This window comes from Leopardus geoffroyi, chromosome D4, assembly GCF_018350155.1.
Source record: "Leopardus geoffroyi isolate Oge1 chromosome D4, O.geoffroyi_Oge1_pat1.0, whole genome shotgun sequence".
NCBI lineage: Eukaryota > Metazoa > Chordata > Mammalia > Carnivora > Felidae > Leopardus > Leopardus geoffroyi.
Window position 1 is genome coordinate 60,912,352 of NC_059342.1, and position 15,999 is coordinate 60,928,350.

Below are 15,999 nucleotides of genomic sequence, written 5' to 3' on the forward strand. Positions count from 1 at the left end.
CTCCCATCATTCACTTACTGACTCATTCTTTAAAAAAAAATTTTTTTTTAATGTTTATTTATTTTTGAGAGAGAGCTTGAGCAAGGGAGGGAGGGCAGAGAGAGAGAGGGAGACATAGAATTTGAAACAGGTTCCAGGCTCTGAGCTGTCTGCACACAGCCCAATGCGGGGCTCGAACTCACAAACTGTGAGATCCAAAGTCAGGCACTTAACCGACTGAGCCACCCAGGCGTCCCCCACTCACTCACTCACTCATTCTTAATGAAAACGGCTAACATATATTGAATCCCATTGTGAGGCAGGCACTAAATGCTTTGTAGACACTATGCCATCTAATCCTCACAACCCTATTATTATGCCCATTATACGGAGGAGGAGTAAACTAAAGTTCAGAGATATTAAGTAACTTAAGGTCTCACAGCTGGGAAATGGTGTAGCTGGGATTTGAACACAAGCAGTCTGTAATTCTCCTATATGCTAGGTACTCTGAAATACTTGGGGATGTATCAAAAGTGAATGAATAGATCTACAAAAAACACTGAATTGTACACCTTAACAGGGTAAATTTTATGGTATGTGAAGGATATCCCAAGGTTTAAAAATCTGAATGGACAAATTTTGGGTTGGGATAAATGTTGACCACATCCCTAAGAATTTGGTGGACCTGCTTCTCTGGTATGAAACAGCTAGCAACAAATATATATATATATATATATATATATATATATATATATATATATTTCTTAAAAAGATATATATTTTTTCTTTTATATATGTATATATATAATATGTATAAGTATATAAATAAATATATATTCATATTAAAGAAATAAATATATAAATTTATATATAAATATATAATTAAAATATATATTTTATATATAAATATATATATATATATATTTCTTAAAAAGAACAAAATGCCTCAGACATCTCTGTAGTCCAACAAAGCTAGTTCCAAACTTCAGTCCTACCACCTAGCCAGGTACAGCAGACTTTCGGTTTTCTGTCTGGTTAGGCAGAGACAATGAACCTCACCCCGTCAGGAGGTTGAGGGGATATGAAGGGATGTCTGCAGGTGGCCGCAAGCTGGGCCTGGTGAATCACAGAGGATAGTACTGAGTTTCGTGAGGGCTCAGGCCTGGGGGGGGGGGGCTAACATGGCATTGCTGGCAATGCTTGAAAGCCCCAGAAACTGTTGAGACCTTTATTGCATCTAAGCCCGCCTGGGCCTCATCCTCACTGCAGAGCCCCTTCTCACCCCTTCTCACCCCTCCACGCTCATGTGGAGTTTCTGCCTAGGATTCCACAGGAAGAAAAATACCGTTTCTCTTCCCCACCCACCTTGCTCCCTCTCTGGGTTGCCAGGGGCTGGGATTCCCAAGCCAGGTCAGCGAGTTAAGTTTGGAGTCGGCCCTCCCACCCCCCCCTGGCACCGGGGCTCTGGCCCAGGCCCAGCACTGTCCTCATAGGCAGCTCCCTGCCCACAGGGGCCACGTTGCTATGGTGATTCCACTACCCACACAGTGTCCAGGGAGACTGCACAGTGTAGCTGGAGCTGTTTGCAAGACTTGCTGAAACCAGGCTGGGAAGATTCCCGAAAGGGTCAGAGGGAGCGGGGGATGGGAACTAAGTGTAGCTGTTTCCCTAGCAGTAGTTGTGTGTGTGTGTGTGGGTGTGTGTGTGTGTGTGTCCGCACGCACATGCAGGGAGTACATGCTCACACGTGTAGCCACCTCCCTCCCTCCCATAATGGCCCTTCTGAGCAGAGGCACAGCCCCCAGAGAGGCAGAATCTCATGACTGTCATAGGTTTCTTCCTGAGGTGGTGTTCATGGTTTATCATTGTGTTCAGTTCCCATCTTGAAAACGGAAAGACAAAAGGGTGGCATTCATACAGCAGCAGGACTGACCGAACTGTGACTTCAACTACTCCCCACCTGAAGCGGCTTCATGTTCTACCTTGTCGCTTGTCCTATAAAAACTTCCCGCAGAACTCAGAGCAGGATACCGGGAAATGGTAACGGTGACGGGGAGAAAGCTGCCTACCTCCTGTCCCCCTCGTTCCAGGCGCCTCACCGGAACCATCGCATTTAGCCCACACTCCCATCCCGCAGGGGGATTTGTTACTCTCATTTTACAGATGATGAAATTGAGGCTCAGAGAGGCTAAGTCACTGGCCTCAGCCAGGGGCCAGTAAGAGTAGGCGGTGGGACTCACACCCGGGCTGTTCAAGATCTGTGCTCACTGCACCATACGGCCCTGATTCTACCTCCTCCCTGCTCGCTGTGTGTTTACCGGTGGGCAGGCTGTCAGGCCCAGAGAGAACAGAATCCGAGGCACCAAGTGAAATAAAGAGCCACAACCCCTCCGGAATAGCAGGTGGGGCACAACCCGAATTGCACTCACTGGGGACTGGTATTTAGGCTCTAAATTCAAGCTTTCAGTTCCCCTTCCTGAGTGATATTGGGAATTATTAAATAGATGACCCCAGTCCTAACCCATGTACACATTTGTTCTGACCCAATTCAGTCCAGAGTAGTTAATCTATGCCTCTTCCCCACAGTCATGAATATGGGCTCCCCTCTGCAGAGCCTCTGAAACAGCCCTGACTGCAAATAAATGAATCCTCAGGGATGGTGAGAATGGGGGCCTAACATCTCCCGAGCCCTCGTGTTCGGAGCTAATGCTGATTTGTAAAGCGCTTTATGATTTATTCATACCGCCTCGCCAGGCTTCCCAGGACAGCCTTCCCCTCACACAAATGAGCGCGACTCCCAGAACAGAATGTCAGGCTTCATTAAAAGAAAAAAAAAACCCGGTGTGGGGGATGTCCCTTTTTTTTCTTTTTTTTTTTTTTTGCTCCCAAGCTTGTGTCACCTGGTGTTTGTAGGATTCAGGTCAAATTCCAGAGAGCACCTGTGCAGTAACAGCCTTTGGCCCCTGACCAGGGAGGGTATAAGATGTCAGGAGCGTCTTTCTGGGAAGAAGGGGCTGTCTCTGCACAGGATGCAGTCCTGACAGTCCAGGGTGTGGGTGCTGGCCTGCAGCATGTGGAAGAGATCCCGCACCTGCTGCCGGTTTGCAATCCAGAACTGTGCAGGAGTGGACGATGCCGAGACCTTAGAGCCGCAAGTCCCATCCAAAAGAGACTGCTGTGCAAAAAAGGGCCTACATTGCTCTTAACACCTTAACAGAAAACTGAAGAGTTGCTTTTCGATTAATCTGGCCAACATTGATCGTTTGGCCATCCCTTCTAGCTCTGGTCCTCCAGGCTGGGAATTGGATGAATTATTGCATTTGGGACAATACAGAGACCCAAATGGCTAACCCAGTTTCGAGAGATCACAGTAGTCAAAGTCCAGAAATAAATCCCAACTGCTCATTCTCATTTTACAAAATGAGCCAATGACATTTTCAACTGAGAGTTACTTCTACACAGTTGTTAGCTGCTAACGGGTAAACTCTTTTAGGAAAAAAAAAAAAACAACCAACAACAACAAAGAGGCAGTGAATATTTAAAACACGGTAATTAATTTTCAAAATAAGATTTCTAAAATTGACTAAATAAATTACCCTGTCTTGGGCTTCCTTAAGTATATGCATTCTCAGTGAGGGTGATATAGTTCCCAAGGGGCAACCATTGGTTCTTAAATGTGAAAATACTACTCTTTCATGCATGAACTATAGATACACATACAGTACATAAACAAACATACAGTATATCTTTGGTATTAAATTTTCATGAGGAGATAATTAGAAAAAAAGTTTAAAGAGGCTTCATAGGGGAGCAATAAGGGGAAAAAGGGATTGAGAAACACTGCTTAAATAGAGAATAATGGCTCTGGGGCACCTGCGTGGCTCGGTCGGTTAAGCGTCCGACTTCGGCTCAGGCCATGATCTTGCGGTTCACAAGTTCGAGCCCCGCGTCGGACTCTGTGCAGACAGCTCAGAGCCTGGAGCCTGCTTCAGGTTCTGTCTCCCCCTCTCTCTGTCCCTCCCCAACTCGTACTCTGTCTCTCTCTTTCTCTCTCAAAAATAAATAAAACATTTTTAAAAAATTAAAAAAAGAAAATAATGGCTCTTTTTCTATATGACTCAAAGTCATGCACATAGACAGACATACAGACATCTCTTCATATCTGTAATGGTTGAGATAGATGGGCAGATCTGTTCCTTCATAAGTGGCTCTAACCCTGACCCCAGGTATCGATCCTTTTCTGGTTGGTGGTTTTCCTCCCTCCCTTTTACAGGCTACCCAGCCATTCCTCGAGGGGCTGTTTTCTAGCAGTGGCCTGTTAAGTCCATGATCCTAATGTTGCAGGCAATACTGATGTCCCTTCCAGTCTGAAAGCAACGACATACTGCCCTGTTGAACTACAGAAATGGCTGAATGAGTTTTTTGCCTGTTCACGTATTTCCATTCATTTCTGGGTTTGGATCTGTGTTTTTTGAGGATGGAAAACCAAGAAAACCTTATATCCTGTACCATCGGAACACGCAGAATAACTTACAGTGCAAAGTGTTTCGAAGGTCTTTTCAGACACAAAGGATCCATCAAGGCCAAAGAGAAATATCGATGCATAGGAGAGCATCCCTCCGAGGATAATGAGGTTGTTCATATATGGACTCGACATCTTTATCAGCCTGCCAAGAGAGACAATACAGTTAACAGAACCGTTAATGTGGTTATTCCTCCAGCAAACACTTCCTGGATGCCTACTACGTGTATATTGCTGCCAAGGCTAAAGGAGAGAGAAACGTAAGCCCAGGCTTCCTCCACGCCCCCCACCCCCCAAGCCTGTGCCAGTACTAAGGGCCGCTTTGCCCTCACTAAAGGACCCCGGAAGCTATCCGATTCTAGTCATGAAGTTTTCCTCGGTCAAGTTCACCTATCACTTCTCTAGGGGCAGCTTGTAGGTTTTTTTTAGGCTGGGGCTATGAAGATAGGGTGCATCTAGAGAATTCTACATTCTAGTTCAGCAGCCTTAAGGGAGGAGGGAGATGAGGGCGAGAAGGCCACACTCCCCTCCCCCTTGCAGAGGGGGCCAGGCCTGGGAGGTCTACAGGTGAGTGTTCAGGGCTGCTCAGGAAGTGTGGTCACCAGGTGGTATATGAGTATTCACTTTGGCTGCCTGGAGCTCGCACAGTCTTGTGCACAAAGAGGGTCACACACATGGATGGGAACACCTCCTCTAGTCATCAGGTGATAAAAATGGACAGTGGATGGGGCTCCTGGGTGGCTCAGTCGGTTGAGCACCCAACTTCGGCTCAGGTCATGATCTCCCGGTTTGTGAGTTCAACCCATGTGTCGGGCTATGTGCTGACAGCTCGGAGCCTGGAGCCTGCCTGCTTCAGATTCTGTGTCTCCTTCTCTCTCTGCCACTCCCCTGCGCACACTCTGTCAATCTCTCTCTCTCAAAAATCAATAAACATTAAAAAAATTTTTTTTAAATGGACAGTGGCGTCCCCATTCCCACCCTCACCCCTATCTTCACCAGGCTGCGGTTGGGGGCATTCTTTATATTCCCAAACTCTACATGCTTGTCTCTCACCTCTTTCGGGAATCCTGCTTTGGCTCCCAGCTGTCCAGTAAGCCAGGCCCGGGTTAGACCATCAGCTGGCTGGAATCCACCCTGAGTAGTGCCTGGCTAACCCTGCACAATCCACTCAGTATGTCCTGGGTTTTCAGGTGCCCCCATGGTCCAGGCACTCTTTTGCAGATTGGAATCATAGTCAGTTCCCTCAACAGTTTCTTTTGTACTCTGCCATTCTGTTAATGCTTTCACATTTTAAAAATGTGTGTCAAAGTGGGAGAGAGATAAAAAGCCTGGTGTGAATTATGGATCACACACGGCTTCTGAGCTGGGATCACTGGGTGGGGCCACCCTATACTCGGCCTGCGGAGTCACCTCATGGGTAAGACGCGACCACAGATCTCACTGCCCAAGGCATGTATGTGTGAAGCTGACACGAGACTGGATTCCTGGAGGTCCTTTTGCAAACCACAAACTGCTAAGACCCCTTCCTCCTTAGTACCACAGGAAGTGGGGGAAGGGAGAGGCCAGGAGTTGGGCAGGTTCCCTGGAGGAAAAGGACCTTAGCAAATAGGCAGCATTTAGGAAGATAAAAGTGAGGGGAGCTTGGAACTACTGTGACATTTATTTTTATCTCTTTCAGATTTTTTAATCTGCAAAGCCAGTCAAAAAATTCACATAGATGCCAGCCTCCTGGAAAGAGTAATAGTAATTTTCCACAGGAGGCCAAAAGAATTGGTAAAGAATTAAAGGAGTTTAGTCTTATGATAGGGGCAGCTTGCTGTTAAGATGGGTATTTTGGAAACTTGTAGAAAGGGAATCTAATATTAACTACTTAATATTAACTAATATTAACTGAAACCTGATTATGTGCCCAGGCCTTGTGCCAAATGCTAATTCGTATGGTCATCAGTTAGGCGGAACTTTCTTCCATTTTTTGTGGTGGTATATGTGTTATTGGTGATATAGAAAATAAAACAACGGGTGGGTAAAAATCTTTTCGTTCTTTAGGAAATAGATTTGACCCAATCGAAACCAAAAACAACAAAATCTAGAGCTTTCAAGCTCCTCCTTTGCAAGCAAGGAGGGAAAAAACAAAACAAAACAAAAAACAAAACCCCCTGTTCTCTGCAGAATCAGGCTTGTTCCTGGCAGCCCAGAACGTCACACAGTGTGGCTTCTGGGCTCCAGGGCATTGAGGCTGTGCCCCGGGGGATCCCTGCTCTGAGCCCCGGCCCAGTGACTTCCCAACAACACGGAGAGCTGGGTACAGGGATTTGCTATGGAAACCACAGAAGCTGGATGTGCCTGGTAAACACCACCACTTGGGTGCTGGCCTGTTCTACCCACGACTGACCAGAATAACTCAGACAGTGAGCTGCTCTCCTTCAGAGAGTGCAGAGCACGCGTGGTGGAAAAGAAATCAAAGGGGCGCCTGGGGGGCTCAGTCAGTTAAGCATCTAACTTTGGCTCAGGTCATGATCCTGTGGGTCCGAGCCCCGTGGTGGGCTCTGTGCTGACAGCTCAGAGCCTGAAGCCTGCTTCAGATTCTGTCTTCCTCTCTCTCTGCCCTGCCCCTGCTCATGCTCTGTCTCTGTCTCCCAAAATGAATAAACATTGAAAAAAAAATTAAAAAAAAGTAAAAGAAATCAAAGCCAGAAACCCAGGGGACAGGTTCTGCCACACACAGCAATGTGGCCTCAGACAACAACCCTCCCTCTGTCACTGGGCTTCTGTCCTCTCACCTGTAATCTGGGGAGTTATCTCAGGCTCAGGTGAGGATGATGGGAGGGAGGAGCTTCTCAGACTGTAAAGTGCTGTACTAACGGGTGGTGTCCCTTACTGAACTCAGTGATTCCCTCGGGCAATGCTTCCCCAAGACGTGAGGGGGTGGAGCAAAGACTTCGGGGGATTCCCTCTTCTGTGGTTTTCCTTCTGGACAGGAGCATAGCCAGCCTTTGATTTTATTTACCCCAGCCTTCCTGTGCAACCAGCAGCCCTGACTCTGTGTATATGCATGTGCGCACGCTCGTGCACACATACATGCCCATGCACATGGAGCATCTAATCACCTCCCAGTGACTGAATGACCACTTTAGAAAACTGCCCCGGAAACTTCTTCTGTGCCCCTGGTGAATCTGTCACAGGATGCCCCTACACGTTATCCATGAGCTTTGTCAATCCAGAAAGCATCATCCAAGAGGAGGGTGTGAGCGGCTTACTTCTGATTCCGGTTCTTGATGTTGAAGAAGAGAAAAGCGCTGGCCATGATCATCCCCAGGATGGTGAGGGCAGAGAGAATGCTGTAGAGAGGTAGGGAGATCTTTCGGAGCTGCTCCAGGATGATGGTCTTGTCTTTTGGTGGTTCGGATCCTAGAAGGCCACGAACAGACATCAGCTGAGCCCAGCGTGCAGTCAGTCCTTGAGAACCTCTCTGCCTGCACGCTCTTGCCATCTGGCACCTGTGCACAACCTCTGTGCAGGACACGTCTACCGGGGGCAAGGCTCCAGCGCTTGGCCAGGCTACTCGGCAGGGAGCCTTCACTAGGACTTATTTCTTTCTCTAAATAGAATCCATAAGGAATTTGTGATGCATTTAATAGCCATTAAAAGACTAGAATTTGATTTGGTCTAATTACCCTGTTGAAAAACCACCCTCATTTGTCCCCACAGGTAAGAGTGGCCTGGAAGGCACAGGGCCAGATGCTGTGAGTGGGTACCACCGGGTGCCACTGGGGGTGACGAATCCGGCTTGGGGTCTCACAGACTCTGCTCTGACACATGATAATGACCACCTTCAACAGGGCAGACACCTTGCCTATCAGTTCCATGGAGACAGCTATGTCTCTGGCCACAGGTTTCCTGCCCCAAGGTCATTAGGTTATAAAAGCTCTTTCTGGTTTTCCCTTTTCATAAGACTCACTAACTGTGGGAGGCAGAAGCTACTGGCATGCCTCCCCATCCCTGCCGCACCAGGACTGGGCCCAAACTGTGGGATTCCATTCCTCTGTGTCACTGCAAAGACGTCTCTGCTCATTCTCTGAGGGTACCAGGAAACTATGGGAGCCCTGAGGGCCTCAGAGAAAACTCATCTTTGTGGTCACTGGCAAAATTGTCCAGAGGCAGGCTGGCGTGGGAGGAGGGGCGCAGGGATCCTCCTCACTCTGCCCCACTTCTTACAAATCCCTTTTTTCTCAGCTGCTATTTCAAGCTGGGTTGCTGCTATGGAATTGTGAAATGCTGGGCCTTTTCTCTCCAGTGGGGAAACTGGGGAGCCCAGGGAGACCCATCAGAGGTCATGATGACCCCACCATGGCTGTGCCATGGGTGCCCGCCTTGGTTATACCCCTGCTCCCAGGAGATAAGCAGAGGATGTGGGCAGGTGTGGCAGAAGGGTTTGAGATTTCCCCCCCAAACATCTGTGTTTAAAAAACTCCGCTAGCAAGTTCAAAAGTGTTTGGAAACATTCAGTGGATAAAAAGAATTTGAACCATCTAAGCAGTCTAGGGAAGTTGCCAGGTTCGAAAACAGCTAGGAACCTGCTGGCATGGTTCACATAAAGCTTTAAAGCAATTCCACGTAAAGCAACATTTTCAAGGCCTGAAAGTCAGGGCAAGAGCAGACGCAAGGTGGATAAAGCAACACCATTTCTTGCTTCCCGAAGTGAAAGCTCTACATCTGAAAGCGTCTTCCCCCGTTCTCCATTTTCCTCCCCGTGCTCCCAAGTGAACCTCTGGCTGCATCAGGCTGGCTCGGGTGTCTCCTGGTTCCCAAACACAAGCACCATCTTGGGGGTGCCCATGAGCTCTTGGCTGGGAACAAATCCCTCTCTGGTCCCTGAGAAAGGGGCTGAGGTTTGGAGCAGTGGTTATATGATGATTATGACCACCAACTGCTCACGTAGAAACAATGTCAATTCTCCTCCCCTGTACTCCACTTTTCTTTCACCCAAAACGGCACCTCCACATAACTATGCATAACTATGCACCATAACTAAGACATTATGGAAGCCACGTGGTAACTAACTTACTGGAAGGGTTAGTAGCAACAGCCTTGAGTTTTCTTTCTTGCTCTTCACCCAATCCATTCACTCGTTATTCATCTAGTCTTTACTATTCCTTCATCCCCCATTATACCTTCATTCACCATCATTAATCATGATCAATCATCATGAATAATCACTTTCTACCTGTCAGGCCCTGTGCTGGGTGCCAGCGATTCAGAGATAACCAAGAAACAGTCCCTGTCCTCAAGAAACTTCTATACTAGCCATGTGACAAGAAAAAGGCAATAATAAGCAATCGTATTTACTGAATGCTTACCATGGGCTAAGCACTTTACAGAGATTTTCTCATTTGATCCACCCAACAGCCTCACAGGTAGAGAAGATTATTCCCATTTTACACAGAGGCAACAGTTTTCTAGATGTTAAGTGACTTTTATAGCTACTAAGTGGCAAAACCAGCAGGATTTGAACCCAGATCTGCCTGAATCCTGTGCTCTAACCATGATGAAAAACTGCTTCTAAAGACAGGGTCCAGGTAGTTGATAACATCAGACACGGAGAAGCCTGAGCATGAAAGTGTAGAAGAGTGTAGTTCTCCCTGATGGAGTCTGGAAAGGCTACAGAAGGGGGAGCTGATCCTCAGAAGATGAACAGCTGGCTGCCCACAAGGAAGACAATTAGGAAAAGGCATTCTGGGCAGAGGGCTCAGCAGGGGCAAAGGCGTGGTGGTATCTTGGCATATTCGAGGAGCTGTAAGCAGTTTGGCTGGGGAGATCTGAAAGAAGAGAAGTGGGAAGGGATCTCTGCAGGGGGGCTTTGAGGTGACACCATGGAGTGAGGTCCCTTGCTGAGCAGTAGGGACCATGCAGGGCTCTGAGCAAAGGTGGAGAATCTTCAGCATAGCGGCTGATGGCAAGAGTGCTTTGGCTGTTGAGGACAGAATGGACTTGAGGGAATTAAGCATGATTAAGCCCATCCACAGCCCACCCATCCACCCATGTATCCATCCATCTACTCACTCATCCTTTTATCTATCCATTCACCCACTCACCCACTACTTTATTCACTCATATGCTCACCTGTTCATTCATTTATTCACCCACCCAGTCACCCACTCACTTGATCAATTATGTATTTATTTTTTCATCAAATGTGAACCTTCAACATGTGTCAGACCCTGCCTGGCATTAGGGGTTAAAAGTCAAGTGGAATCCATTCAGGGAGCTCATGGTCCAATAACCTAGAAATTTCCATGCAAAAGACAGTGACTATGGGAAAGGCAGAGACAAACACTGTGAAAGCCAAGAGAAGGGACCCATTAGCTCAGCTAATAGGGGTGGGGGGCAATCAGGGAAGGCTGTACAGAGGAGGTGTCCTTTGATCTCATTCTAGAAGCTGAGGAAGAGTTCTCCAGCAGAAGAAGAGGGAATGGTCTTCCAGGAAGACCAGCAGGTGGACAGGCTTTATTACTAACCCAATCAAATGCTTTCTCAAAGAAGGATACAGAGCTAAATTTAGCTGGGCCACATTTAAATAGAATTACTCCTGGCCATGGACTGGTTTAAATGTAGATACCCCAGTGAAAGCCAGCTCTCCATGCAAATTCCAGTGACCCCTCTCAGGAGCTGGAAATCCAGCTCCCATGTGAGTGATGGGGACACTATGCTAAGTGAGCAAGCATGTGTGATAAGAGGAAAGGAGGTTCCCTCTTCCCTAGGAAGTCAAGGACTCTGAGCTTGTCCCCAACCCTCAGACAATATCTGGGCCTGGGAGCAACTGAGCAGGCCCCCTTCTATGAGAAGCCTACCTGCCTTACCTTGGAACCTGATAGTGTCGTTGATTATCTCCAGTGTGTCGGCCACAGCGTTGTACTCTCCCACCTTCACCTCCCTGCTGTCTGCGGGAGCAAGAGACAGTGGTTGGTTAGATTGAGTCCTGTGCCCATGGCTGGCTGCTCCTGTCCCAGTTCTTGCTCCCCTGTGGGCCCTGGCTATATTCTCACAGGCTTTCCTTTTCCCCAGAGCCTCTTCCAGGTAGAATCGCAAAACCTCCAATCTGATCTGGGGTGGAAGAGAAGCCCTCTTACCCCATCTCACCCACTGGTTACCCGCCCTTTGCTGTATGTCTCATGGATGGGGGCTCACTCCCCTCATAATTGGACTTAGTTACCAAGTCCTTCCTGGTCATTGAGCTGAAGGGTCTCTCTATAACCTTCCTCTGGCATCTGGTTCTGTCATCTAAGACCACACAAACCACTTCTACTCCTTTTGCTCCAGGACAGCTCTATAGACTTGGAGACAAAGACAGATCATCTCCCAGGTGCCAGACCCCAACCTCACCTTACAGAATATCATTTCCAATTCTGCCCTCTCCAGGTCCCTCCTTAGGCTACACCATACAATGTCACTGTGTCTGATAGAGTGTAGACTCAAAGACCAACCAATGTACTTCTTCAGGCATGATCTGGTCAACACAAGTACAGGGGACTGTCCCCTCCTTTATTGTGCACATTATATTCTTATTAATGCATCCTCAGGTGGAATTAGTATCTTTCAGAGGCCACATTGCTCTGCTGGGTCATATCGAGCACAATCTCCTTCATATATACTTGTTCAGGTGTATTTTCAGACCCAAGTGATTCATTTGAATTTACCTTCATCCTTGATACTATTCTGTTGGTGGGTTTAGGTCATTGTTTTGGTCATCTCCAGGAATAGAGATGATGAAAACTGGCCCAGGGCGGTGGCAAGAAGAATGAAGAATGGGGGTATCAGATTTGACAGAGGTTTCTTTTTTCCAAGTAAAATCTGGACAACTGTGTGATCAAATGTGTGAGGGATATGGGGAACAGGGGAGTGAAGCAAGTGCCTGGGGGGATCAGGTGCCATTCCCTGAGTGGGGAACTCAGGAGAGGGTCAGAGAAGCGGGGAAGTTGCTACATTCCGGTTTGGGCACGCTAAGCCTGACGTGCTTATGGATCATGAGAGTGGCGATGTCCTTGGGTCTGGAGACAGGGGAGAGTTCTGGGCTAGGGAGCGAGTCAGGGCCATCAGCATGTAGGCTGGGAGCTGGAGCATGGGGGCAGGTAGGAGATCCTTAGGGACAGTGCCAAGGGGAGGAGAGGACCAAGGGCAGAATCCTGGGGAGCACCAACCTCCTAGGGGCTTGGTAGAGCAAGGATGCTGCAAGGAACTGGGAAATACTGGCCAGGATGCTGGGAGCAGGATGGCGGAGAGAGTGGGCATCCCAGGAGCCAAGGAAAGGGACAATGTCCTATGTCACTGAGAGACTAGAACTAGGGCAGGGGGTCAGTAGATTTGGTGTGTGGGGTGCTGGTGACCGGAGATGAAGCAGGTTCAGGGGAAGAAGGGCCAAAGGCAAGAAGTGTGGAAGTAGAGTGAAGCCCCCAGGGCAGAACTGGCTTTGACAGGGTTGGGGAGTGGGCAGGGCAGGGTGGCCCACGGAAGAGTCACCGAGCCCTGACAACGTGCCTGGATCTGTGCCAGGAACTTTAGGTGCCTTTTTTTGCTCAGTTCTCATGGCTGGAGTTGGTGGCTTCAGTCCCACCAAATAGATGAGGAAACTGAGGCTCAGCAGGTTGTAGCTTTGCTGCCCCTCCCTCATTCTAAGAGTAGAGCCCAGCCTCAAACCCGGGACGTTTCCCACCGCCTATGTTCTCATGGGGCTGCCTTGACGGGATCCCTGAGCAGTGACAGTTCTGTGCCAAGCTGCCACGGGCCACGTGGGCCTCCTGAGTGTAATAACTGCGGAGAGCTGTGCCCACATGCCCACCGTAGGGCAAGCGGGTCCCCTGAGCTGCAGATGCTGGGCATAAGAATGCCATAAGGTGGCGCGGGTACAGGAATTCCGAACATGTAACCGCAGGAACTGCCGGCTGGCTGGGGCTCTGGCTCTGAGTGAATTTCGTTGAAGAGATGCAGATGTGCTGCTGGTCCCTTATAAACATTCAGGAAGCGGAACAGGGAATCCCATAGGCCACCCTTCGCCTGTGTGCCTTTGACTGTGGGGTGGAAAACAGGTCTGTAAAAGTCACTCCCTTCTCCCCACAATGGTCTCCCTGCCATTTGGGGGCTGTCACACTGTGCAGGTGGCTGTCGCTTGCCTGGGTCACAGCTCCTAAATGTCACATTAGCAGACTCTGCTGGGAGCTCCGGCATCCCTGCTCTGGCTTTTTGAAGTCCTCAGCCCCAATCAGCTCCCGCCGCTCGGAGGAGGAGGCCCTGATTTATTTATCTGGCGTGGGGAGGCAGCTCATGAAATATGCAGACTGATTGGAACAGATCACCAGGAGCCGGGAAGTGGTGTGGCTGGCACCCCACTGCGCCCCAGCCACACAGCCCACCCCTCTGGTTCACACACTCTACTGTACTGTCCCTTAGCACCAAAGTAATACTCGGCTTCCCAAGAAAGTCATAATCACCGTAATCTCTCCCTGGGGTACCGCTTGGGGGATCACTGGTGCTTCTCATGTTCTTGGATTTAAGGCTCATGGCAAAACATGAGCTGGGCTTGACTCGCCCCAGTAAGTGAAGTGAACACTCAGAGCTATGTGTTGGGCAGCGACCAAGTGGCCTGAACTTGGCTCCCCTACTTCTGGATTCAGAAAGGGCAGAGCTCATACTGGTCACTGAGCCCACATTTCCAGAGCGCATGCCGGCCCCAGGTTTTTTCATGATTAAGAATCCCTCAAAAACTTCAGTGTGGGTGGTGGAAGATAAGGTTCTGGCCTTACCCATGATCAAGGTGGCCTTGGACCTCTGGGTGCTGTGGGATGCTTATGCTAAATCTCTTAATCACTCATTCATTCATTCAACAAACATTGATGGGGGGCAGGGGGGGGAACTATTATGTGTCAGGCTCCGGGCCGGAGGCTGGAGACATAAAGATTCAAAAAAAAATTCACAGTCTCTGACATTGTAGTTTAGGGATGATAGCCTCACCCAGTCCTACCAGGGAGGTAAAATTGTTCTCATTTGCAGATAGTATTTCCCTCCAGCCTGCACTTTGTTAGCAGGTTGTTGTAGCTCTAAAATGGGAACTCTCAAAGTGGCCATGAGGACTAAAGAGAATACTGGCAGTTTCTGGCTTGCAACCTAACTCACAGTAAGTGTTTGATACGTCGTCGTTTGCCTCATGATAAAAGTAACCGAGCTATTTGCTAGATCCCCTAACACTCCCTATGTTTTCTTACTGCCATGGTTCCCCACAATGGTCCCTCTGCTTGGAAGGTGGCTTTCCCCTCCCTCTACTAAACCAACACGGCCCAACCCTACACCCACCTCTTCCAGGAAGCCTTCCATGAGTCCTGCTCCTCCCCCCTAAGCACCTCAGTTTCTGTGGGCTGAGGGCATGGGGGACAGACTGCCTCTGGTGTGGGAGCTGTGCCCGAGGTGTGCCCAGGCCTTATGATTCCTGCCGGCTGGTTATTTCCTGAGTGGAACCTGAAGTCTTGCTTCTGGCATCCCCAGGTAACACAGAGTATTGCCCCCACCCCCTGCCCTGTACCCAGGGCCCCTCTGGGGTCTGCAGGTGGAAGGCTGGTGCCCCCCGTGCTCTTCCATTCACCCGTGGCCCCGCTGATGGAGACCATGAGAGGCACGCAGCACTCTCAATTGTTAACTCTTGGCTTCCTTGGTAACTCCACCGTGCAAACAACATTAGCCACTCATTTGGTTATAGGCCGGGCCTTGCAGACTGTGGACCAGGGGATCTGTGGACAGACTAGAAGGGTCCATCAGGGGGTGGGGGGTGGGGATGAAGGAACCGAGCAGAGGGCTGCAGTGTTGAGAGTGTCACTGGCTGGCCTCCCTGCCCCCACAACTCTGCCGTGCTTGCCACTGACTCACTGTGTGACCCTGGACACACTGTCCCTTTCTCTGGGTCTCAGTTTCTCCATCTGCTAACCGCACTGCAGGGCTTCCTTCTAATGATCTCAGCCCTGGCTGGGCATTAGTATCACCCGGGCAACCGCTAGAAAAAACATATGCCCTAGTCCTAATATGGGTCCATTATATTAGAACTTCTGGGGGGTTGAGGGGTGGGTTTTGGGCGGCAGTACTTTTTTTTTTTTTGAGAGAGAGGGTGCAAGTGCGCAAGGGGCAGAGAGAGAGAGGGAGAGAGAGAGAGAGAGAGAGACAAGCAGGGCTCGCCCTAAAGCGGTGCTTGTGCTCACCCAAAGCAGGGCTCGAGCTCACCCGATGTGGGACTCAAACTCATGAACTGTGAGATCATGACCTGAGCCGAAGTCAGATACTTAACCGACTGAGCCACCCAGGCGCCCCAGGGCGGCAGGATTTTTTAAAAGTCTCCTAAGCTGATCCTAACACACAGCCAGAGTTGAGAACCACTGCATTTGACTGAAGGCCTTTCAATGCCGACACTTTCTGTTCTAAGAAGCTAAAAATAGTGTGGAACAGAGAGCCCCTCTCCTGCAGAA

The 15,999-nt window shown here is 49.1% G+C and overlaps 1 protein-coding gene across 1 annotated transcript in view; it reads right to left on the minus strand.

Annotated features, from left to right (window-relative positions):
- Positions 1–15,999, minus strand: part of GABBR2 (gamma-aminobutyric acid type B receptor subunit 2) — a 352,176-nt gene that overhangs the window by 73,911 nt on the left and 262,266 nt on the right. Inside the window, exons 9-11 of the mRNA XM_045470233.1 lie at positions 11,359–11,439; positions 7,759–7,909; positions 4,514–4,646 (exon numbers count right to left, since the gene is read on the minus strand). Coding sequence (XP_045326189.1) covers positions 4,514–4,646; positions 7,759–7,909; positions 11,359–11,439 — 365 coding nt within the window. The remainder of the gene's footprint in view (positions 1–4,513; positions 4,647–7,758; positions 7,910–11,358; positions 11,440–15,999) is intronic.